This window comes from Dipodomys merriami, unplaced genomic scaffold (genome assembly GCF_024711535.1).
Source record: "Dipodomys merriami isolate MVZ:Mamm:240054 unplaced genomic scaffold, mDipMer1.0.p SCAF_10, whole genome shotgun sequence".
Taxonomy (NCBI): Eukaryota; Metazoa; Chordata; class Mammalia; order Rodentia; family Heteromyidae; genus Dipodomys; species Dipodomys merriami.
The window spans coordinates 13,742,429-13,765,328 of record NW_027202271.1 but is presented as its reverse complement, the minus strand read 5'-3'; the positions used below and the strand labels follow the sequence as shown (position 1 = coordinate 13,765,328).

At 46.4% G+C, this 22,900-nt stretch overlaps 1 protein-coding gene across 2 annotated transcripts in view; it reads left to right on the top strand.

Moving 5' to 3' along the window:
* Faim2 (Fas apoptotic inhibitory molecule 2) overlaps positions 1–17,528 on the top strand; it is a 40,166-nt gene extending 22,638 nt beyond the window's left edge. For both annotated transcript variants that reach the window (XM_070040776.1, XM_070040785.1), the window contains one exon: positions 14,802–17,528. In XM_070040776.1, coding sequence (XP_069896877.1) covers positions 14,802–14,951 — 150 coding nt within the window. In that variant the 3' untranslated portion in view covers positions 14,952–17,528. The remainder of the gene's footprint in view (positions 1–14,801) is intronic.
* The last annotated feature ends 5,372 nt before the right edge of the window (positions 17,529–22,900 follow it).

The following is a 22,900-nucleotide window of genomic DNA, read 5'->3' as shown; positions in this document are numbered from 1 at the left end:
AAGAAAGAAAGAAAGAAAGAAAGAAAGAAAGAAAGAAAGAAAGAAAGAAAGAAAGAAAGAAAGAAAGAAAGAAAGAAAGAAAGAAAGAAAGAAAGAAAGAAAGAAAGAAAGAAAGAAAGAAAGAGAAAGAAAGAAAGAAAGAAAGAAAAAGAAAGAAAGAAAGAAAGAAAGAAAGAAAGAAAGAAAGAAAGAAAGAAAGAAAGAAAGAGCAAGCAAGCCTTTCACATTGGAAGTCCTGGCTGTTACAGGGCCAGCAGAGTCTCACAGCCAGCAAAGGGGCAGATCTAGGTCCAGAACCCAATGTCCTGTGCCCCACCCTGGTGCCATGTCTAGCCCCCTATGGCTGCCCTCAAAGAGATCTATTGGTATGAGGCTCGGGAAAGCCTGAGGAAAGCACCTGCAATTTTTCCTCTCTCACATCAGCCTTGCCCTCTCTCCTAAACTGTTCCTGCCAAGCATGAAAGCTCCCACCTGAAGAGACAATTCACAAAACACTCTTGTTCCATATCCTTTTGATGCTTCTGCTCCATTCTCTGCTTTCCATATATATAACACGATTCCTTTAAAGAGAATCTAGGAAGCCAGCTGCTTGTGGCTCACGTCTGTAATCCTAGCTACTCAGGAAGCTGAGATCTGAGGATAACGGTTCAAAGCCAGCCTGGACAGGAAAGTCTGTGAGACTCTTATCTCCAATAAACCACTCAGAAAACTGGAAGTGGTGCAGTGGCTCAAGTAGTAGAGTGCTAGCCTTGAGCAGAAGTGCTGAGGGACAGTACCTAGGCCCAGAGTTCAAGCCCCATGACCAACAACAACAACAATAAAAATAAAAAGAATCTAGGAGATGGGTGCCAGTGCCTCATACCTGTATTCCTAGATACTCAAGAGGCTGAGATCTGAGGATTGCAGTTCAAAGTCAGCCCTGGGGGGCTGGGAAGGTAGCTCAGTGGTAGAATGCTTGCCTTGCATGCATGAGGCCCTGGGTTCAATTCCTCAGCATCATATTAAGCAGAAAAAGCTGGAAGTGGCACTATGGCTCAAGTGGTAGAGTGCTACCCTTGGGTTGAAGAGCTGAGGGACAGCACCCAGGTCCAGAGTTCAGGCCCCACAACTGGAAGGAAAGAAAGAAAGAAAGAAAGAAAGAAAGAAAGAAAGAAAGAAAGAAAGAAAGAAAGAAAGAAAGAAAGAAAGAAAGAAAGAAAGAAAGAAAGAAAGAAAGAAAGAGAGAAAGAAAGAGAGAAAGAGAGAAAGAAAGAGAGAAAGAAAGAGAGAAAGAAAGAAAGAGAGAAAGAAAGAGAGAAAGAGAGAGAGAGAGAAAGAGAGAGAGAGAAAGAGAGAGAGAGAGAAAGAGACGTCAGCCCTGGCAGGAAAATTTGTGAGACTGTTTATTCCAATTAATCACATACACACACACACACACACACACACACACACACACACACACACAAGCTGGAAGTAGAGCTGTGTCTCAATGGTAGAGTGCTTGCTTTGAGCAAAAGAGTTCATGCTAATTCAGTGCCAAGGCCCTGAGTTCAAACCCCAGGACCAGCACCCAAAAATAAAGAAAAAAATCTAAGACTGGGGATTTAGCTCCGTTATAGAATACTTGACTACACACAAGGGCCTGGATTTGATCTTCAGCATAGAGTGGGCAGAGTGACTCTACACTCACCATCACTAACTCTTCTTCTCCCGCTTTCCCTCCTCCCTGCTCTCTTCCCATTTCTTCTAGGGGAGATACTGGGGTTTGAATTATGGGCTTCATGCTTATAAATTGTACCACTTGAGCTCTTAGAACTTTTTTTGCTTTAATTTTTGTTGTTGTTGTTGTTGTTGGCAGAGCTGAGGGCTGAACTCAGGGCTTTGCACTTGCCAGGCATGTGCTCTTTCCCAGAGCTAAATCCCTGACCCCTAACTTTAGTTTTTTTTTTTTTCAGGTAGCATCTCACCTTTTTCCCTTGAGATTGCCTTTGACCCAATCCACCTACCTTTGCCTCTTATGTAGCCCGGTCACAGGTGCACATCACTATGTCCAGCTTAATCCCTCCCCCCCTCATCTTTTATGCTGGTACCCAGAGCCTCATGGTCTTGTTTGGCTTTTCCTGTCAAAATTGGAACTCTACCATTTGAGACACATCTCAATTTCCAGATTTTTTCTGGTTAATTGGAGACAAGAATCTCACACATTTGTCTGCCCAGGTTGGCTTCTGTGATCCTCAGATCTCAGCCTCCTGAGTAGCTGGGATTATAGGTGTGAGGCATATGTACCTGGGTAATTCTTCCCTGCCTAACCATCATATATGTGTACGTGTGTGTGATGCACAAGATTGAACTCAAAGCCTTGTACATGCAAAGCATACACTGAACCACTGAGCCACGCCCCAATCCACTTAACCCTCTTAACAATGTGCTCATTCAGATCACCAATGGCCTCCACATTGTTAATCCAGCAATCAATCACAATCTCCCTCTTTACTCAGCAGAGCTTGATAGAAATAATTGTTCCTCCCCAGAAGCATGTTTTTCCCCCTTGGGTGTCCAGGTAATCCTTCACCTAGTCTTTCTCTAGCCTGCCCCATTGTGCTACCCGCCCTGAGCAGGCCCTGGCTCTTCCCTTTCCCCCTTATCCCTTAGGAGCTCATCCACTTTCAATGCTTTGAATACCATCCTTTAAGCTGATGACATACATTGACATCTCCAGCCTGAAACTCTCTCTTGAGTTCCAGACAAGGACGTCCCATGGCCTAATCAATGCCACCCCTCATCTGAATACATCCAAATCAACTTCACAGGGTCTACTTCCTGCCCTTTCCCAAGGTGCCTGCTTCTGCCACAGCCTTCCTATTTCCTAGTCACACAGGACAAACACCTTGCTACATTGTTGACTATTCCCCTTTGTTTATGCCTCCCAGAAAACCCAACAACACATTCTGTATCTCTGTCTCCTAGCTGTTGTTTTTTGTTTTTTGTTTTTTTTGGTCCAAGACCAAGATTCAAACTCAGTACCTGATACTTCCATTCATTGACTGGTATTCTACCAACTGAGCCATGCTTCCAACCCCTCTACCTCCTATACAAAATCTGAGTGCTCTGTCTACTTTCATGGTCCTCCCTGGTGCCAGATGCTATGACCTTTTACCAGGGCTTGTCATCATGGTCTTCTGCAGGCCAGTTTCCCCTGCTGGGCACACAGTCTTCTCCATACTGCACCAGCAGCTGGAGTGAGGCAGGTCAGATCAGCCCCTGCTTGGCGTCCAGCAGTTGCTTCCTGCAGGACATCTCTGATGTCTCCTTCACCCACTCTGCTACAGCCACACCAGCCCCTTGTTGCCTGGACATGGCATGTTCATTCCACACCTGCATCTGTTAAGCATGTGCTATGACACTGAGCCCCTCCCTCAGCCCAACTAACTCTTTCAAAGTGCTCTCATCTACCTAGCTCCTCAGGAATCTGAGATGTGAGGATCATGGTTCAAAGCCAGCCTGGGAAGAAAAGTCCATGAGATGCCTATGTCCAATTAACCACTAAAAAGTTGGAAATGGAGCTGTGGCTCAGTGGCAGAGCACCACTCTTGAGCACAAAAAGTTAAAGAACTGGGCTGGGAATGTAGCTTAGCAGTAGAGTGCTTGCCTAGCATGCGTGAAGCCCTGGGTTCCATTCCTCCGTACCATATAAACAGAAAAAGCTGGAAGTGGCATGTGGCTCAAATGGTAGAGTGCTAGCATTGAGCAAAAGAAGCACAGAGATAGTGCTCAGGGCCTGAGTTCACAAGCCCCAAGACTGGCAAAAGAAAAAAAGGAAAAGAAAAAGAAAAAAAGTTAAAGGACAACAATCCAGGCCTGAGTTTAAGCCCCAATAATGGCACACAAAAAAAAGTGTCCTGCTTCAGATCACCATTGCCTCTGTTGCTGAATCCAATAGTCAAACTCAGCAGTTTAATACATCTTTCCTACCCGAGAGCACTGCCCTTTTTTGCCCATTTGGGCAAAATCTCAGTGACTCCTGAGACCCTCAAATTGACCAGGCTGGGCAGGGAGGGAAAATGTCTGTTCCTGACAGCCTTACCACTTGAGTTCTAGAATTCTATCCCTATTTTTTTCCCCTTTGAGTCCTCCCCTAGGTCTGAAGGATTTGGCTTCCTAATATGTATGACTCAGAGGCCTTAGTTTCCTCATATCCCCCCCCGCAAAAAGTGCCCTGCTTCAGATCACCATTGCCTCTGTTGCTGAATCCAATAGTCAAACTCAGCAGTTTAATACATCTTTCTTACCCGAGAGCACTGCCCTTTTTCGCCCATTTGGGGAGACTCTTTCAGCTCCATATCCCCCTTCTCCAAAGGTCTGCTTCATTTACAATATCCCTTGCCATGGCACTGGCAGATATTTTTTGGATGAATGAATGCCTGGAAGGTGTGGTGCAGTGAGGGGCAGGCCCCCTGAGGTGCTAAGATGACCCGGTTGCACAGCTGAATGAGGCAGTGCCCAGGCAGTCTCCTGTGAGTCACAGGGAGGAGAAGGAAGAATTATGGTGCTCAATTACCTCTTAATGTCTCATTCAGTCAACACACCAGAAAGCCTTGGTTGGGATCATATTGCAAGTTACATAAACAGTGGTCAAGAGAGTACTTGGTCAGGTCCATCTGGTTGAAGGAGGGAAGACAGGCTCCTGGTGTCCTGGTAAAGGGGAAAGTCAAGGACAGGGGCAGCCAGACTCCACCCATCTTCTTTCTCTTAGTTTCAGGTGGACAGGGTCCTCAGTAAGCCACCTTGTAAGAATTCACATACTGGCTGGGAATGTGGCTTAGTGGTAGAGTGCTTGCCTAGCAGGCATGAAGCCCTGGGTTCTATTCCTCAGTATCACATACACAGAAAAGGCCAGAAGTGGCACTGTGGCTCAAGTGGTAGAGTGCTAGCCTCGAGCAAAAGCTTAGATCCTGAGTTCAAGGCCCAGTACTGGCAAAAAGAATTCAAATCCCTCTATCTTCTCACGAACTCCCTCTCAACAGCATGCTCTGGCCTTGTGCCCCTCCTTCCAGCATCACTTGTCCCGTGGCTTCCTCCTAGCTCCAGCCCAGTACCCTTTGCTCTCTCCTCTTGCCCATCCTGGCATCCCCCTCTGGCCTGAGGGATTCTCAGCACTAAGGGGCAGAGGGCTCTCTCATAGCACTGCAGCACTACAGCTAGACAAGAAGTGCAGGCTGCTACAGTCAACAGGAGTGAAGAAAGGAGTGAAAGGAGTGAAGAGTGGGTTAGATGAGGTTCCCAGACTTCTAGAAGGACCTTCCATACTAGCCTGGTGGGAGAACCCAGTGGTTTTTTTTCTTAGTTAGATTTTCCTCCGTCCTTGCTTAAGAGACTCTGCTGTCTTGGAGGGTAGGGCTACTCGGCTGGACTGGGCTGCAATTGAAGGGTGTGAAGCCTGGGCTTCTCAGGACTCTAATCCCATCCTGAAGAACAAGCCCTTCCTAGACCTGACCCATGTCCAGTGCTGGTACATTGTCAGGAAGCCTTGGGTTTTCAGCCTTCCTCCCTCCCCTTACCAGATGCCAGAACTCAAATGCCAGTGGAAGTGGGTGAGTCAGCTGAAAGGCACTGCCTTGAAGAAGCATTGGACACGTTGTACTCTCCCTCTAGTGCTTTCTCCTTAGGTATCTTTTTCTTCCTTTTCTTTTCTGTCCTTTCTTTGTGTGGAAACTCATGGTCTGGACTGGGCGATGGGCCTGACAGGATTGTAAAGCTGAGGCAGAACTGAGAGGGGACAGGGATCCAGCGCCTGAGCCCGCTGGTTTCCAGCAAGAGCTAAGCCTCCAGCGTCTCTGTGGCTTGGAAAGTTGCTCCATTTTAGAGTTGAGCCATCTTTGGGGAAACTAAGGCCTCTGAGTCATATATATTAGGAAGCCAAATCCTTCAGACCTAGGGGGGGACTCAAAGGGGAAAAAAATAGGGATAGAATTTTAGAACTCAAGTGGTAAGGCTGTCAGGAACAGACATTTTCCCTCCCTGCCCAGCCTGGTCAATTTGAGGGTCTCAGGAGTCACTGAGATTTGCTACGAAACAAATCAGTCACCCTAATTAGAGCAGTTAAGAGGCTAAGCTCCAAAGTCAGGAACAAGTGGCAGGAAGACGTGGGTGGTCAAGATTAGACACTGTAGGGCCTGATGGGTGAGCCAGGCTTGAAGGATGCTTTATAGAGGTGCTGGATGGTGACTCCCAACATAGCCATTTGTCTTAAGTCCCTGCAGAGGAACGAACAGGTATACACACACACATAGGCACACATACACACAGGCACCACGCATATACATACATACAGTATTCACAGAGTCCTGTTAGCCTATTTCTCTGCCCATTTCACAGCTAGAAAATAGAGGCCCAGGGAGTCTCCAGACCTAGGCCTTCTCAGCCTTACACCTATAAGGCAAGGCTTTGGGCAGTTATGTCTGTCCAGCCATGGTCCCCAATCATGTCCAGCATCTGGGAGATTTAAGAGAAAATACTGTCATTTCCCCACACCTCAACCTGCTTTTCTCATTCAGTTCTGTGATATAAATACCACCCTGTACACACTTGGAGGTAATAATGGCTGTGCAATCCAAGGCTACAGTGTGATTTTAAGTTAGACATCGTTTTTCATTCCGAGTTTACAGGTTTTTTTGCATTAAGCGTTTATATAAGCCAGAAAAGATCCCTGAGAGTCTTCCAGTGTGTCACCCACCCTCTGCCACAGGGCTGCCTTCCCTGAAGTCTCACTCAACCATCTGGAAATGAAGTGGCTTCTTCCCTGGGAGAGGCAAAAGAGCATGGACAATGACCAGTGAACAAGTCCCCTGCTCCCAGTCCTTACCTCCCAGGGTGGGGGTGGGGGTACTAACCCTTTGGACCCATGCCCTACTCACACCTGGATATTCATACAATCTGACAGAGGGTGGTGAAAGAATGCCCCTATTTCTAAGGCAGGGGGTGCTAAAGGAGGGGAGGTTTGGAAGTCCTGCTAGCAGGGAAACCCACACCTGCAAGCCACCAAGGCAGGGACAGAAGAACTACTGTTCTCGTATCACCTTAAATGGGGCTTTCCAGAGTAGAGCCAGGAAGAGGTCCTATGGGCAGAACTGTGGGGGGGGGGGGATGCTTGTGAGTGGGAAGAAACTAGGCAGCTGGCTAGTGTGCTGCACATTCAAGGTCTCATTCATCCTTACCACTGGGTGACCTTGGTCAATCTACTTGACCTGTGTTTCTGTTGGCTCATCTTTAAAATGGGACCATTATTACCTGCTTCCAGAGGCTGTTGTAATGGCTAAGATCATAGATGAAAGAGAAATAAAGGGAAAGTTGGCCTAGCCCCTGGCATATGGTGGGTGGTAGCTATTATTCTTATTATAAATGTTAACCTTTCCCTTGGGGCAGTAAAGTTTGAAGCCAGGGTACCAGCTTCCAAGCCCTTCTCTGTCATATTCTATAGCTATGCAAACTGGTCAAATTAGCTAACCTCTCTTTGTTTCCATTTCCTCACTTGTAAAATGGGGGCAAGAATGCTGTCTGTGATGACTTGTAAGTGAATTGATATATGTAAAGCACTTAGGAAAAAATGTAGTGGAGAACTTGATGGAGAACTTGGGTTTTTTGTTTGTTTCAATTTTTTGTTTTGTTTGTGCCAATACTAGGGTTTGAACTCAGGGTCTGGACACCGTTCCTTAGCTTTTTTGCACAAGGCCAGGGCTCTGCCACTGGAGACATAGTTCCACTTCCAGTATTTTGGAGGTTATTTAGAGAGAAAAGTCTCATGGACTTTTCTGCTTGGGCTGACTTTGAACTGTGATCCTTATATATCAGCCTCCTGAGTAACTAGCCTTATAGGCATGAGCCACCAGCATCTGGTTAGTTAGATTTCTTGAGACAGAAATTCACTATGTAGCTCAAAATGGCCCGGAAGTAGGTATGTAAATCAGGATGGTCTCAAACTCATGATCTGCTTATCTCCTTATGTACCACCATGCTCAATAAACTCTTACTGTTAAGAGAAGTGAGTTGGAGCCCAAGCTTCAGACCCAGGTCTATGTCTCTCCCAGCCTGTGTTCTCAAGCACTGTATTGCATTCATACCCCCTCTCATATGGCCCACATGGCTCTTTCAGACATATTTACTATCCTCCCCCTTCATTCTAGACCAGTATTTCTGGCTAGAATGCCTTTTAGACTCTGCCTCTTTAGAGGCTTGCCTGTAGGTATGACTATTGCCTGCACCATTTAAGGCAATGAAGTCAATGGAGGGGAGAGAAGGACTTTCTGTTGACATCTGTCTGGAGACCTCCTCTCAGCAGCCTCTTCTCACTCCCCTGCTGCCTTATGTGCAGCCCTGAGGCCCATACAGCTGGCAGGCTCTTTTAAGAATCTCCCAATCCAGTTGCAACCTATGTACAACTATAACTCCAGCACTCAAGAGGCAGAGGCAGGATGATTATGAGTTAAATCCCAGCTTGGGATATAGTGGGACCCTACCTCAAAAAACAAACCCAAAGCACAAGATCATCCTGTATGTCAGGGCCAAGTAGATCTTTCCACACAGATACATACCATAATTGTCACTGGAGCTAGAAGACTCGAGCTTATCTTCTTGGTTGTATGACCTGGACAAATCCCTTTTACTCTCTGTGCTTTATAAAGCAACACCTGTCAAAGAAGCTTATAGTGAGAATTGAATGGCACCCAGTATATTTATTTTACAAGTGTGTTGCAGGATGCTGATGGCTTATGCCTGTAATTCTAGCTACTCAGGAGGCTGAGATCTGAAGATTGTAGTTCAAAGCCAGCCTAGGCAGCAAAGTCCTTGAGATTCTTATCTCCAGTTATCACCAAAAAAGCCAGAAGCAGAGCTGTGGCACAAATGGTAGAACATCAACCTTGAGAAAAGAGTTAAAGGACAGCACCCATGCCCTGAGTTCAAGTCCCAACACACACACACACACACACACACACACACACACACACACACACACACACACACACACACACAGATAAAGCTAGCTCATTTATAACATGCTCTCCTCCCAGCTTTCATTCACATGGTCACACCTATAGGCAATAGAATCTTCCTCTAGACCTTTCTTCTTTCTTTTTCTTTTTCTTTTCTTTTCTTGTCCTTTCTTTCTTTCTTTCTTTCCTTTCTTTCTTTCTTTCTTTCTTTCTTTCTTTCTTTCTTTTCTTTTCTTTCTTTCTTTCTTTCTTTTTTTGGTTGTGGGGCCTGAACTCTGGGCCTGGGCACTGTCCCTCAGCTCTTCAGCTCAAGACTAGTGTTCTACCACTTGAGCCACAGCTCCGCTTCTGACTTTTTCTGCTTATGTGGTGCTGAGGAATCCAACCCAGGGTCTCATGCATGCAAGGCAAGCACTCTACCACTGAGCCACCTTCCCAGCCCTCCTCTAGACCTTTCTAAAGAGATATTTACTATACAGTCTCCTAGGACCTATATAGTTTTATGGGATTATAGGGATTTTCTGTGGCTGGCTCTTTTTCTTGTGCTAGCAAGTATCAAAGCTGTTTCAACCTCAGTACCACTGCCAGTTTAGTTAGCCAGCCTCCTGTGGAGAGTTTGGGTTATTTCCAGCAAATTACTGTTAGAAGCAGCCTTAGAGAATGGCCTGGAACTCGCCCCTCTGCACACCCCTGCTGGCATTGATGTAGGAGGGACTCAGTCCACGAGTTTCTTTTTATGCTGGTTCAACACATTGCAGCGGTGGCTCTTTGTATTCAGTGCCCATCTGTTGGTAGCCTTTCCATGGCCTGGCTCTCTCAGAATGCCTCAGCCTCTCATCTGAGGCTGAGTTGGGGGGGGAAGGAGGGTAACAGACATAAACCTGTGTCCTGACAGAGCAGGATCAGGCCAGAAGTGTAGTTGTGGATCTGAGCAGGTGCACACATGGCCAGTGGGGAAGCTCAGGGCAGTGTGCTCTGCTCCTCTGCCCCACCTGCCCTCCCTCCTTGCCCCACTGCCACAATCAGGTTCCAGTTCTAGATAAGCAACCACCAGCAAGTCACTGGTCACTCTGATCATTCCTTGGTTTATATAATAGTAGCCATGCCCTTGCAAGGGACTATTCCATTAAAAGTGTCCCACTACTGCCTGTCATTCCCACCCCCACGTGCTTCTCTATGGGTTCTGATGTTCAGATGGCTCACTCAGGCATCTGTTGTTTTGTGGTTGTTTGTTGTTGCTTTGGGGGAGTTTTCATTTGTGTGTGTGTGTGTGTGTGTGTGTGTGTGTGTGTGTGTGTGTATGTGTGCTGGCATTGAGGCTTGAACTCAGAGACTAGGCTCTGTCCCTTAGTTTTCACTCAAGGCTGGTGCCCTGTCACTTGAGCTACAACTCCACTTCTGGCTTTTTGGTGGTTAACTGGAGATAAGAGTCTCATGGATTTTCCTGCCCAAGCTGGCTTTGAACTGTGATCCTCAGATCTCAGTAGTTAAGTAGATCTGAGTAGTGAAGTAGTTCTGAGTAGTTAAGATTATAGGCATAAGCCACCACTGTCTGGCCCCTGCTATTTTTTAAGGTGTTGGCAATCAACCCAGTTTTTAACTCTCAATTTAAAACTAAAATGTTAAAAAAAAAAAACTAAATAAAACCTAAGATGTCAGCAGTAACCAAGATAATCAGCTCTCAACTAAGACCCTTGCCAACACTGCTTTCCATCGCAGGGAGAGCCCAATCGATTACTTTCCTCTGTAATGAATTCGAGCTCAGACCAGAATCCCTGCTAGCTCTGGGACCTCATTAAGCTGTCAGTACTCTTAGGGCAGACATAGTAGGTGCTCAGTAAATACTGAGAATAAGTGAATGGAAAGTCTCCCATTGACTCACAGGCCTGAGGTTTCAGTGATGGAACCAGGCACTGGGGTTGACACTTGGAGCAGGCCATCCCACATAGGACCATGGAGATAAACATCCAGGCACAGAGCAAGGGCAGAGGCCACCGTCCTTCCATTCTTCTTGTTGGAGAGAAAAGCCAAACTGGCTGCTCTAAGAGGCCTCTTTGGAGAAGGCACCCCAAGACCTGATTAAGGGCCAAGCCTTCTAGGTTGAGAGATTCAATTTCATTAGTTCACCCAGGGGTGACCAGACTCTGGGAAATCAACTAAGCAAGCTACTGATTGATAAGCCAGCTCAGAAATGTGTTAACTTATGCTGGCAGCTGTGACTGCTAAACAGCCTATAGCATTGAGGTGGTCTCTCTGCACTCGTTCTCTCTCTCTCTCTCTCTCTCTCTCTCTCTCTCTCTCTCTCTCTCTCTCTCTCTCTCTCTCTCTCTCTCTCTCTCTTCCTCTCTCACATTGAAAATTTACTTGGGAATGCAAATGGAATGCCACTGAGTGCAATGAAGTAAAATGATCCTACAGAATAGTAACAGCTGATGCCAAGTACACTAACTCAGTGGTGTGAGCATTACTATTATTTTATTTTATTTTATTTTTTATTTTTTTGGTCGGTCGTGGGGCTTGAACTCTGGGCCTGGGCGCTGTCCCTCAGCTCTTCAGCTCAAGGCGAGCACTCTACCACTTGAGCTACAGTGCCACTTCTGGTTTTCTGGTGGTTTATTGGAGATAGGAGTCTCACAGTCTTTCCTGCCCAGGCTGGCTTTGAACCGCGATCCTCAGATCTCAGCCTCCTGAGTAGCTAGGATTACAGGCGTGAGCCACCAGCGCCCGACTTAGCATTACTATTATTATTATCATTATCATTATTAGTCCCATGCTGCAGATGAGGACATTGAGGTCCAATGGCTGACTTGATTTGAGAGATGGAGCCAGGACTCAAATCTAGGCATTCCAGCTCTAGTCTGAATTCCTGAGTACACCTTTCTCAATGTTGCAGAGCTCAGAGGCCTGACACACTCACATCAGTTCCCTCCTGCCCTGGCCACAGCTCCCCAGTTTTCTTCTGCTTAAGGCCACACAGCTAGGAACATTTCTGCCTCTCTGATGAGATGCAGGAGCCACCCAAGTCTTTTCAGCAGTGTCTAGCAGCATCTACCTGTCCTCAGGAGAGCACCTCTCCTTCTGCAGACAGTAACAATAAGCCCCATTAACAGCTCCCATTCATTAAGCGTTGGCCGTGTGTCAGGCACCATGCCAGGCACCTTGCACACATTATCTGACTCTCATGACAGCCTCATAGGCAAGCACCCTCATCTCCCTTTGACACCTCTGTACTTACAGGCTTGGAGAGATTGAATGCTTTGCCTAGGGCAGCTAGTGAGTTGTTGTTCTTGACTGAGCTGATAATCACTCCCCTCTGCCCCACCTTCAGAGATGACCTGCCTCTATGTCCCACTGCTGATAGTCTTGCTCCTCTTGGAGTCTGTAATCCCCTGTATACTGGGGGCTTTGGCATGGATCCGGTGATTCTCCCAGGGTTCCACAGGGCTGCATCTAAAGCAAAGAAGAATGTGGGCCAAGGGAGCTAGGGACAGTATGCCCTCAACCTCAAAGGGCAAATTTCAAGGTTAAGTCCAGCTGTTTTGCCCTCTCACCCTTCCCACATCGTTCTTAGCACACTGAATTCCTCACTCTTCATAGAAGGCCCCTTCTAATTACCAAGGTTCCCCTAGGTCTTCTCTGTCCATAAACTCCTACTCATCCTTCACATCCCAGGTAAAATGTCACCTCTCCTAGGACACCTTTCTCCCACCCAATCAGAAACTCCCTCCTCCACAACCTTAATTAGAGTTGTACCAGTGTTTTTTGTCATTATCTGTAGGTGTCCCCCCACCACCTCCCCAAAGCTGACACAGCTTTGTGTATCCCATTGTCTCTTCAGCTCTCAGCAAGTGCCTGGCATACAGCTGTTACCCACACACATATTTTTTGGTATATGAATGAGTTTCAGAGGACCCAAGGAACACAAGTCTTCCGCATATAAGTGATGGAAAAGGGACATAGCCCAGTTTACAAAAGTATGAATGGATTTGAAGAATTGCAGACTTTACCAGGTGCAGTGGTTCAAGCCTATAATTCTAGCTAACTTGGGAGACAGAATCAGGGGATCATGGTGTGAGACAATCCCAAGCAAAAAGAGTTTGTGAGACTCCATCTCCTTCAATGGCTGGGCACAGTGTCATATGTCTGCTGTCATCTGCAGCAATATGGAGAAGCACAAGTAGGAAGATTGTAGTCCAGGCACAGAGACTCTACCTTGAAAATAATGAAGGCAACAGGGACTAGAGGTTTGTTTCAAGTGTTATGAGTTTAATCCCTAATAGTGAAGTGAAGAAAGAAAAAAAGAAAGACCCCTAATCTCCATAGACCAATGGCTCTTACCAGTCATAATGTTTTAAATTAATTATTATTTTTTTGGTCACTTGTTGGACTTGAACTCAGGCAATGTCTCCAAGCTCTTTTGCTCAAGGCTAGTGCTCTACCACTTTGAGCCACAACTCCACTTCCAGTTTTTGGGTGATTAATTGGAGATGGTCTCACTGGGACTTTTCAGCCCAGGCTGGCTTTGAACCATGATCCTCAGATCTCAGCCTCCTGAGTAGCTAGGATTACAGGTGTGGCACCCAGCTCTTACCCCTTTTTAATACTATGTACCTTTTGGCCTCTTTCTTTAGAAGGATGTACCATGCCTACCAGATTTCATGTTCTGCTTCTGGGGAAAAGCTAGTAGGGACAGCAGCTAGTGGCTAGCAGGGAGAAGCTGGGGTTAGAGAATCCATCGAGAATCCATTAGGCCATGAAGGTGCTGCAGGGAGAGTCCATTTCTTGGGAGAAAATACATTCATCTTGGGTACTACCTTTAGACAGCAGGGAAGAACAGTTCCATGCAAGGGCTCTGAAGCTGACCTGCTGTGGTTCAAATCCTAAACTTGCCACTTCCTAGCTGTATAAACTGGAGCAAGTATTTAACCCATCTGGCCTCAGTTTGCTATGGGGATGGTAAGCTCTACAGGACAGGGTTATTAGTAAGACTAAATGGACTGATGTCTCTATAGCACCTAACAAATGCTCATTCAGTTCCTGCTTGCTAGTACTTGAAGCACTCAAGCAGTCAGCTACCCTCCAAGGAAGAGCAAGGCATTCAGAGAAATGGCGGGGGGGGGGGGGGGGAGGGGGAGACTAGCTCAGCTTAAAGGTCCCCTCCTCCAGGAAGCCTGCTACCCACATAGGTCAGTACCCCCCACTTCCAGTACTTTGTATTGTTTAAGGGTTCCACTCAACACATAAACACATACTAAGCTCTCTGAGTACAGGGATCCCATCTCTCTCATTCTCTGCTGGGCTTCTATGCTTATCACATAGGAAGTGCTCTGTAAATAGGTGTTGAATCAACTTGGGGGGGTGGAAGGTGTTGAAAAAGTTCTAGATTCCAGGTTGTCACTAAGCAGCCAGGTAGAGGTGAGAATAAGAAAATCAGAGGTGGAGGCCAAAGGCTTCGGTAATTCAAGCTGTAATCCTAGCTAATCCTGTAATCCTTGAGATCTGAGGATCCAGGCTCAAAGCCAGCTCAGGCAGGAAGAAAGTTCATGAAATATTTCTCTCGAATTAACCATCAAAAAGCTAGAAATGGAGCTGTGGCTCAAGTAGTAGGGTGTCAGCCTTAAGTGAAAAAGCTCAGGAACAGCACCCAGACCTTGAGTTCAAACCTCAACACTGGCACCAAAAACTAAAAAATAAGAAAAAACAGAAGAAAAATAAATAAAAATAAATAAATAAAAGGAAATGAATGTGAAAAAAAACTAAAAAATAAAAATCAGGCTTGCCTTCATTTCACAGTGCTTAACCTTTCTCTCCTCTCTCTCTCTCCTTCTTCCCCAGTTCCTAGCATTTGACACACAGTTGCTGATGGGTAACCGACGCCACTCGCTGAGCCCCGAGGAGTATATTTTCGGAGCCCTCAACATTTACCTAGACATTATCTACATCTTCACCTTCTTCCTACAGCTTTTTGGCACCAATCGGGAATGAGAAGCCTCTCCCACCCCTCCCTTGCTCCAGAGAATGCCCCCGCCTGGTCCTGTGACCTCTCTGTGCCCCTGCAATGCCACACATCAACTCGCTGCAGCCAGCTTGTGGCCAGCGCTCACTCCCTTGGCCAGCCCTTACCCTGCCTTCTGCCGCTTGTACATATGCCATCCTTTGGGGCGCCATGGAACTGAGTCCACACCATCCTCTCTACCACCCCTCTCTCCCCAATTACATCTTCTAAATTAGGACAGCCAAGGCTGAGGGCCCTTTTCTGTTGGAGGACTCATGGGACAAGGAGGAGGAGCCCAGTGGTGGGAAGTTGACCCCAGGAAGCCTGGTTGTAACCTATGACCCCTACAACTCCTAGGGCTGCCATATTAGGTGTCCCTGGCCACACTCTCCTTTGTCCAGTCTGCGCCTCCTCTGTCTTTTCTGGGTCAAGCACTGACACTGTAAGAAAGAGGTTGGGGGAACACAGCTAGGAGATGAGGGGATATTTGTGTGGCAGGGGGGAGTGATGGGGTCCCAGGATGCCCATTTTCTCTCAGTTCTAGGACCAGTGGCTTATTCTAGTCACTTGAGCCCTGAGGCCATGGTAATGGGGAAGGGGTCTCTGCTGTTTCCCTCAGTTGGCCCTCTAGGGTCCTGACCAGAGGTGAGGGCAGAGAGCCATGTGCAGAACCATCCATCCAGGCCTACATCCTCTTGGGAAGTGTTTGGGAGACACACATCTTCTCCTTCTCCTCTTTCCACACCTCACACCCCAGGGCTGCTCCCACAGAAGTAAGGTGTGGGCATTTCTTGGAAGAGGCAGTGCTAGCTACTGGGCCAGGCCCCATGTGGGAGAATTCTGCCCTGCCCCCCAGCCCTCACCTAAAACAGCCCTAGTCCCTCCTGCACCTCTTGTTTACTAAGCTTTCCGCCATCTGCTGCCACCTGCTGGCTCACCTCCAGCCAGGTCTCCTGCGGCCTTAAGGAGTTGTCAGTGCCGGCCTCCCATCCCCCAGCTTCCTGGCCAGTCACTCAGCTCCGAGTCCCTGAGCCCTTGCCCCCTTTATCTCCATATCTCTCCATTTTGGAAGCTGTCCAGCTGATGCTAACAGCCAGGGCCAATCCCTTGAGCTGGTCCCATGAGATGAAGCCAGGACTTCTTATCAGCCTGCAGGAGGCTGGGATCTCAGGCAGGGTGTGCGTCAGTCACCCGGCTCCATGGCCAAATGCCAGCTGGGGAGGGGACCAGGGGGCCACACCTGGGACAGCATGCAGCCAACTCTGAGCCAGTGGAAAGTTACTGAGTGGAAGCAAAGAAGCTCTGAGTGGCTACTGGGACCCCTCTCTTGATTCTCCCCACTTCATATCCTGGGGGAGAGGGGTTTCCCCTTTGCTCCCTAGGAAATCTAAGTATGCTATCTATTCTAGACCCCAATCCTCCCCACCCTTCCTATTTGTAACTTTCAAGAAATATTGCAAAAGCATTTGAAGTTTTATTCCATCTTGGGTATTGGAGAAGAGATGGAAACAAGGACCGCAGGTGGTACACAGGCTGGCCTGAATTCATCCATTGCAGCAATCCCATGTGTCCACGGCAGAGGGAGGGCAGAGCCAATGTGCTTACAAAGGCCGGGTAATGAGTCCAAAGACGCAGATTAGCAGTGGAGGGTCTTGGATTCAGCCCTCCCCCATGGCTGCCGCATGCAAATGGCATCACTTATGCCCTCCAGCCTGAGGTGGGGAGGGAGGACTGGAATGAAATTGATATGGGTGGTCGAGCCCTGACATTTCAAGGGACCAGTGGTCCACAGTGCCACCCAGTCTTGCATCACCAGATTCTGCACTCAGATTTTCCACCTCCTGGCTACCATCTGGGAAGCAGGATTTCTGGTTTCTGATTCCTAACCTCCCTGCCAACACATTTGTGGTATTAGGCATTAGACTTGCTGTCTGCAAGTCAGGTGGTTTTTTTGTTTTGCTTCATTTTGTTTCTTGTTTTCCTCTGATACTGAGGCTTAAGCTCAGGGTCTAGACACTCACCCTCCCTTATCTTTTTGTGATCAAGGCTGGTATTCTACCACTTGAATCACACCTCCACTTCCAGCATTTTGGTAGTTAATTGGAGATGAGTCTCATGGACTTTTCTGCCAAGGTTGGGTTCAAACTGTAACCCTCAGATCTCAGCCTCCTGAGTAGCCAGGATTAAAGGTAAGAACCAACTTCTGGCTGTGATTCAGTTTTTGTCTCTATAAAATGGAAATGGCCCTGGCCAGTGTGGTGCAGACAGAGGCCACCAGAACATTTATTACACCTCATGTAGTTTTCCTCACTCCTCAAGGCCCCTTGGATTCCTCTCCTTATCTCTGGCTTCAGTTCTAGAAAGGGTTACAAAGGTCCCCACCCTGTCATTGACCTGCCACTCTCACACTGGCCAGCTTCCCAGAATCCACTTGTCCAAGTCCTCCTCTTACTGAGATAATTTATGCAGAGACTGGGGACTGAGAAATTTTTCCAAAGCTAAGTTCCAAAAGATCAGGGGAGGAGCAAACCTTCAGACATTAAGTAACATGACCAGAGCACAAATCACAGTCGTCTCAAAGATGGCTCTTTTTTTTTTGGGGGGGGGGTAGAGGGTAAGTGGGGGAGATCAGGGAAGTATGCAGCTTTTCTTCTCTCCAGGGTCCTGAGCAGAGTCTAGGGCACCACTGAGCTGTCAGTAGGAGCAGAGTCCAAGACCACGTGACCCACCATCCAAATGGATGAGTTTTAGGAGGAATGGTGTGGGTGGAGATGGGGGAGGGGCAGGAATTATGAGGAATTCAAGATTACGGATTATGAAAAACTGAAGCCAAAACTGGGCAGGTGCCACAAGCTGTAGAGGAAAGATACCTGCAAGGTGCACATTTTGGCATGAGTGGGGCTAGAGCTAGAAAGGGCAAGATTTTTATTTATTTATTTTTAAACTAGAGGGAGCCAGCAATCTTTCCTGGCCCACCTGGAGAAAGTTGGGATTTTTTTTTTTTACACAAGCACTGTGCTGCCCTCCAGTGGCTACTTGAGGAAAAAGCAGAGCCTGGTACAGTAAATGAGTAGACAAACAAGGGAGGTGGCAGGAAGGACCTGGCTGTCGGATTTCCTTTTCAGCAGTCACTGGGCCCTTTTTGTTCCACAGTGTCACGTTTGTCACATCTCTTGGACACTGTTTACTTCTCTTTGTGAAACCACCTCTACATAGCCACCTGCCCTGAGTTTTCCAACATATCTGAGGACAGCACCAGAGCAAGGGCTTTGTCTGCCATACTTCCAGATGCATTGTTGCCCTTCTGGCCTCAACTCCAACTTCTCTAGGTCCTTCATCCCTCTCTTCCCTGGTCTCACCTTCCCAGGGGCTATGACTGACTGGAGACAAGAATAAAAGCATTACTATAACACCTGAGCTGGGTTTATTTTTATTTATTTGTGTGTGTGTGTGTGTGTGTGTGTGTGTGTGTGTGTGTGTGTGTGTGTGTGTGTGTGTGTGTGTGTGTGTGTGTGTGTGTGTGTGTGTGTGCCAGTACTGGGGCTTGAACTCAAGAGTCTGGACACTGTCCCTTAGCTTTTTCGTTCAAGGCTGGTGCTCAAACACACCTCCAGTTCTGGCTTTTTGGTAGTTAATTGGAGACAAGCTGGCTTCAAACTGATCCTCAGATCTCATCCTTCCAAATAAGTATGTCTACAGGTGTGAGCCACAGCCACATGGCTAATGATTCTGTCTTTTGCTCAAGGCTTCAGAATGGCTCCTGGAGTATAAGTAACTCAGGGGCTTGGAGGTTGGCTCAATGGTAGAGTGCTTTCCTTTCATACATGAGGCCCTGGGTTCAATTCCTCAGTACCACGTAAGTAGAAAAAGCTGGAAGTGATGCCGTGGCTCAAGTGGTAGAGCGCTAGCCTTGCACTGAGAGGCACCGCCCAGGCCCACGACTGACCAAAAAAAAAAAAACAAAAAAAAACAGAGCAGTGGGACAACTTGCACTGAGTCACTTCTGGTGTAGCAGCATGTCAATTAAAGCATGGCCATTTACTCAACACACCTTTCCAGAGGCCCTATGGGTTCAGTGCTAGAAGGAATCCCTGAGAGGCGCTCCAGCTGACTAGGGGCTCACTGGGTCATGAGAGACTGTTCTTTGGTTGGTAGTTCTATTACAAATCTCTTCCTTATTTTGAGCCAAAATGTTTCCCAAAAATGTGTGATACTGCAACAGATCCTTAAAAGTAGTAGCTGTGAACCTGCATAACTGGAACTTCTAGAGCTGTCTTGTTCACTTAGAACCTGCAGGACATATGGCACATGATCTCAACAAAAGGATGGGAAGGGAAGGAGAAGGGGAAGGGAGAGAGGGGGAAAAGGAAAGGAAAGGGAAAATAAAGAGGGAAGACAAAGGAAAGAGAAAAGAAAAAAGGAAGGAAGAACAAAAGGAGGGAGGGAAGATAGGAAGAAGAGAGGAGGAAATTAATCTATTCCAAATCTCTCATTTAACTAGGAGGGAAAGTAAGAAGTAGAAGTTTCAGTGACTTGTCCAAGTTTATGCACAAATTACCCACTGGAAGTAGGAGCAGAAGGCACAGGTGTTGATGGTTCCTGTGAGGACCTTGGAGCTGGGGACAGCATGTGAGAAGGGTTGCCATCACAATGGAGCTGCAGGGAACTTTATCCTTTTTCTCTAACAAGAATTTGGTATGAGTTCAACTGGAACTTGGAGGAGCTCAAGCCACATCTGGGAAGGTGACAGAAAAAGCAGCAGGGGCAAGTATCAGTAGACAGTGAAGATAAAATCAGTAGCTTCTCTTAGGTATCCGGTGTGTAGAAAGCACTTCTATAGATGACATAGATGAGGGGAAAGACGCCACCCACATCAGAGAAGAGAAAACAAGCACAACAGCTAGAACTCCATGTAGACCAGACTAAATAGATGCTTTCTGGTAGTTTCTTTTTGAGACAGTTCTCATTATGCAGTCCAGGCTGGCCTTGAACTTGAGATCCACCTGCCTTAGCCTACAGAATATTAGGAACATAGGCATGCACCAGCACAATCCAGCAAGAAGCCAACACTGTGATAAGAAATGCAGGCAGGGAGGCCTCTTCATCAGAGTGTGTTCTAACTTCCATTAGGCCCTAACTCCTTAAGCTTCTACCACTTCCCAAAGGGTGCCATCAGCTGGGAACAAAGTGTTCAACACATGAGTCCCTGAAGGACATTTAATGACTCAAACCACAACAACTTGTAATAATATTACATACTCATGGAGTACAGTATGATATTCCAATACACACACACACACACACACACACACACACACACACACACTGTATAGTGATAAGATCACATAGTTAGTCTACCACACCAAATATTTATTATTTGTGTTGGGAAATGTATAATTAAATGCTACTGTGCTTACTGGTACCCACTAACCATCTATTCTCCGTCTTCTCTTCCCTAGCCCCTTTCCAGTCCTTGGTAACCATTATTCTACTCTCTTATTTCTGGGATCAATTCTTTTTAGCTTTCACATATAACTGAGAACATGCATTATTTATCTTTCATTTAACATAATGTTCTCCAGTTCCATCCACCCTGTGGCAAATGACAGGATTTTATTCCTTTATTTATGGCTGAATAAAATGCTATTCTATATATAAACCATATTTTCTCTATCCATTCATTTATCAATAAGACACCTAAGTTGATCTCATGCTTTAGCTATTATAAACAATGCAGCAATAAACACAGAAATGCAGCCAGGGTCAGATAGTTCATGCCTATAATATTAGCTACTCAGGAGGCTGAGATCTGAGGATCCCAGTTCAAAGCCAGTCCAGGCAGACAAATCCAAGGGACACATCTCCAATTAACTAGCAAAAAGCTGGAAGTAGAGGTATGGCGTAAGTAGCCGAACACTAGCTAAATGGTCAAACAAGAGTGAGAGGACCTGAGTTCAAGCCCAATACTGGCAAAAAAAAAAAAAAAAAAAAAAAGAGTAAAGTCTCTTTAATAAACTGATTTCCTTTCCTCTTATGTGTGTGTGTGTGTGTGTGTGTGTGTGTGTGTGTGTGTGTGTGTGTAGTTCTAGTTTCAAGTTTTCTTCCCTTCCCCTTTCTCTCCTCCCCCGCCCCCTACCTCTCCTCTTCTTTTTTTGTTATTGCAAGACTGGGACTCAAACTCAGTACTTGATGCTTTGCTCATCGGCTGACATTCTACCAACTGAGCCATGCCTCCAACCCATAGTTTCAAGTTTTGAAGGAAACTCCATATTGTGTCCCATAATGGCCATACTAAGGAAGTTACATCCCACAATAACATATGAGAAGTACTTTTTCCTTTTAACCCTGCTTGGATACATGTTCTGAGCAGAGCAAAAATGAATTTTCCATGGAGCTAATGAAGCCCAAGCATATGTGTAGAATTTGAAAAAGATGTTCTATTTCAGTTGGTTATAGCTGTTACCTATTTCTCCTCCTTCACATTTCTGCTTGTGCTGCCACACAGGAGTGGCCACTGGCATTTTTGAGATCCAGCTAAGGGCAAGTTTAGTTGGGAATATGCTGAATATGGGATCTATTTACAGTTTCAGTCATTTCCATGCATAGTTACTACCCATTGCCCAGATGCAGGAATACCATCCAGGAGGACTGAGTATACCACCCATGATGTGAGTCACCAGGTGTTGTGGCCTGTATGTACACAACCAGAGGTCAGATGAGGATATAAACAAGTCTCACATCACCTAGGACCGGAAGTATGTGGGAGGAGAGGAGAATCAAGGCTTGAAATACATAAAGCCAGAACAGTCTGAAGAAAATTCTCCCAATCATCAGTCATGAGACTATAATAGAGGATTCTATCACATACCAACACTAATCAAAACAAGTTTGTCTAGTTGGCAATATACTCAATAACATATCTGGGAGGGAGGAGATTGTTTTTATTTTTATTTTTTGAGATATTGGGCTCAAACTCAGGGCTTGTACAAGTCAGGCAACATTCTACCACTGAACTACATCCCCAGCCCTGTTTTCTTTTCCTTTTTTTCCTTTCTTTCTTTCTTTCTTTCTTTCTTTCTTTCTTTCTTTCTTTCTTTCTTTCTTTCTTTCTTTCTTTGTCAGTTGTAGGGCTTGAACTCAGGGCTTGGGCACTGTCTCAGCTCTTTTTGCTCAAGGCTAGCACTCTACTACTTTGTGCCACAGCACCACTTCCAATTTTCTGGTGGTTAATTAGAGATGAGAGACTCCCAGACTTTCCTGCCTGGGCTGGCTTTGAACCACAATCCTCAAATCTCAGCCTCCTGAGTAGCTAGGATTATAGGCATGAGCCACCAGTGCCTGGCCCTTGGTTTCTCAATACAGGGTCTCATTTTGTAACTTGAATTCATGATTCTCCCTGTACCTCTTGAGTACAGGAATTACAGGTGTGTTGACCATACCCAGATCATTCTTTTTCTTTCTTTCTTTTTTATTACTATGCTTAAAAAAAGAAAATTCCTGGCTGGGAAAGTGGCTCAGTGGTAAAGTGCTTGCCTTGCATGCATGAGGCCCTGGGTTCAATTCCTCAGCACCAGAAAAAAGCCAGAAGTGGTGCTCTGGCTCAAGTGGTAAGAGTGCTAGCCTTGAGTTGAAGAACTGAGCAGGACAGTGTCCAGGCCCAGAGTTCAGGCCCCATGACTGCACCAAAAAAAAAAAAAAAAAAAAAGAAAGAAAGAAAGAAAAGAAAAGAAAATTCCTATGCTTAAATTGTTGATGCTTCAGCACTTGTGTGTGTGTGTGTGTGTGTGTGTGTGTGTGTGTGTGTGTGTGTGTGTGTGTCTGAGAGGAGACACCTCCAGCCCTCTCACTCATCCCAAGGAATTGTCTAAGCATTCAGCTCCACAAAACCTAGCAGACCAAAGTACACAGAAAGTTCCTAGGTACTACTATAGCTGTCAGA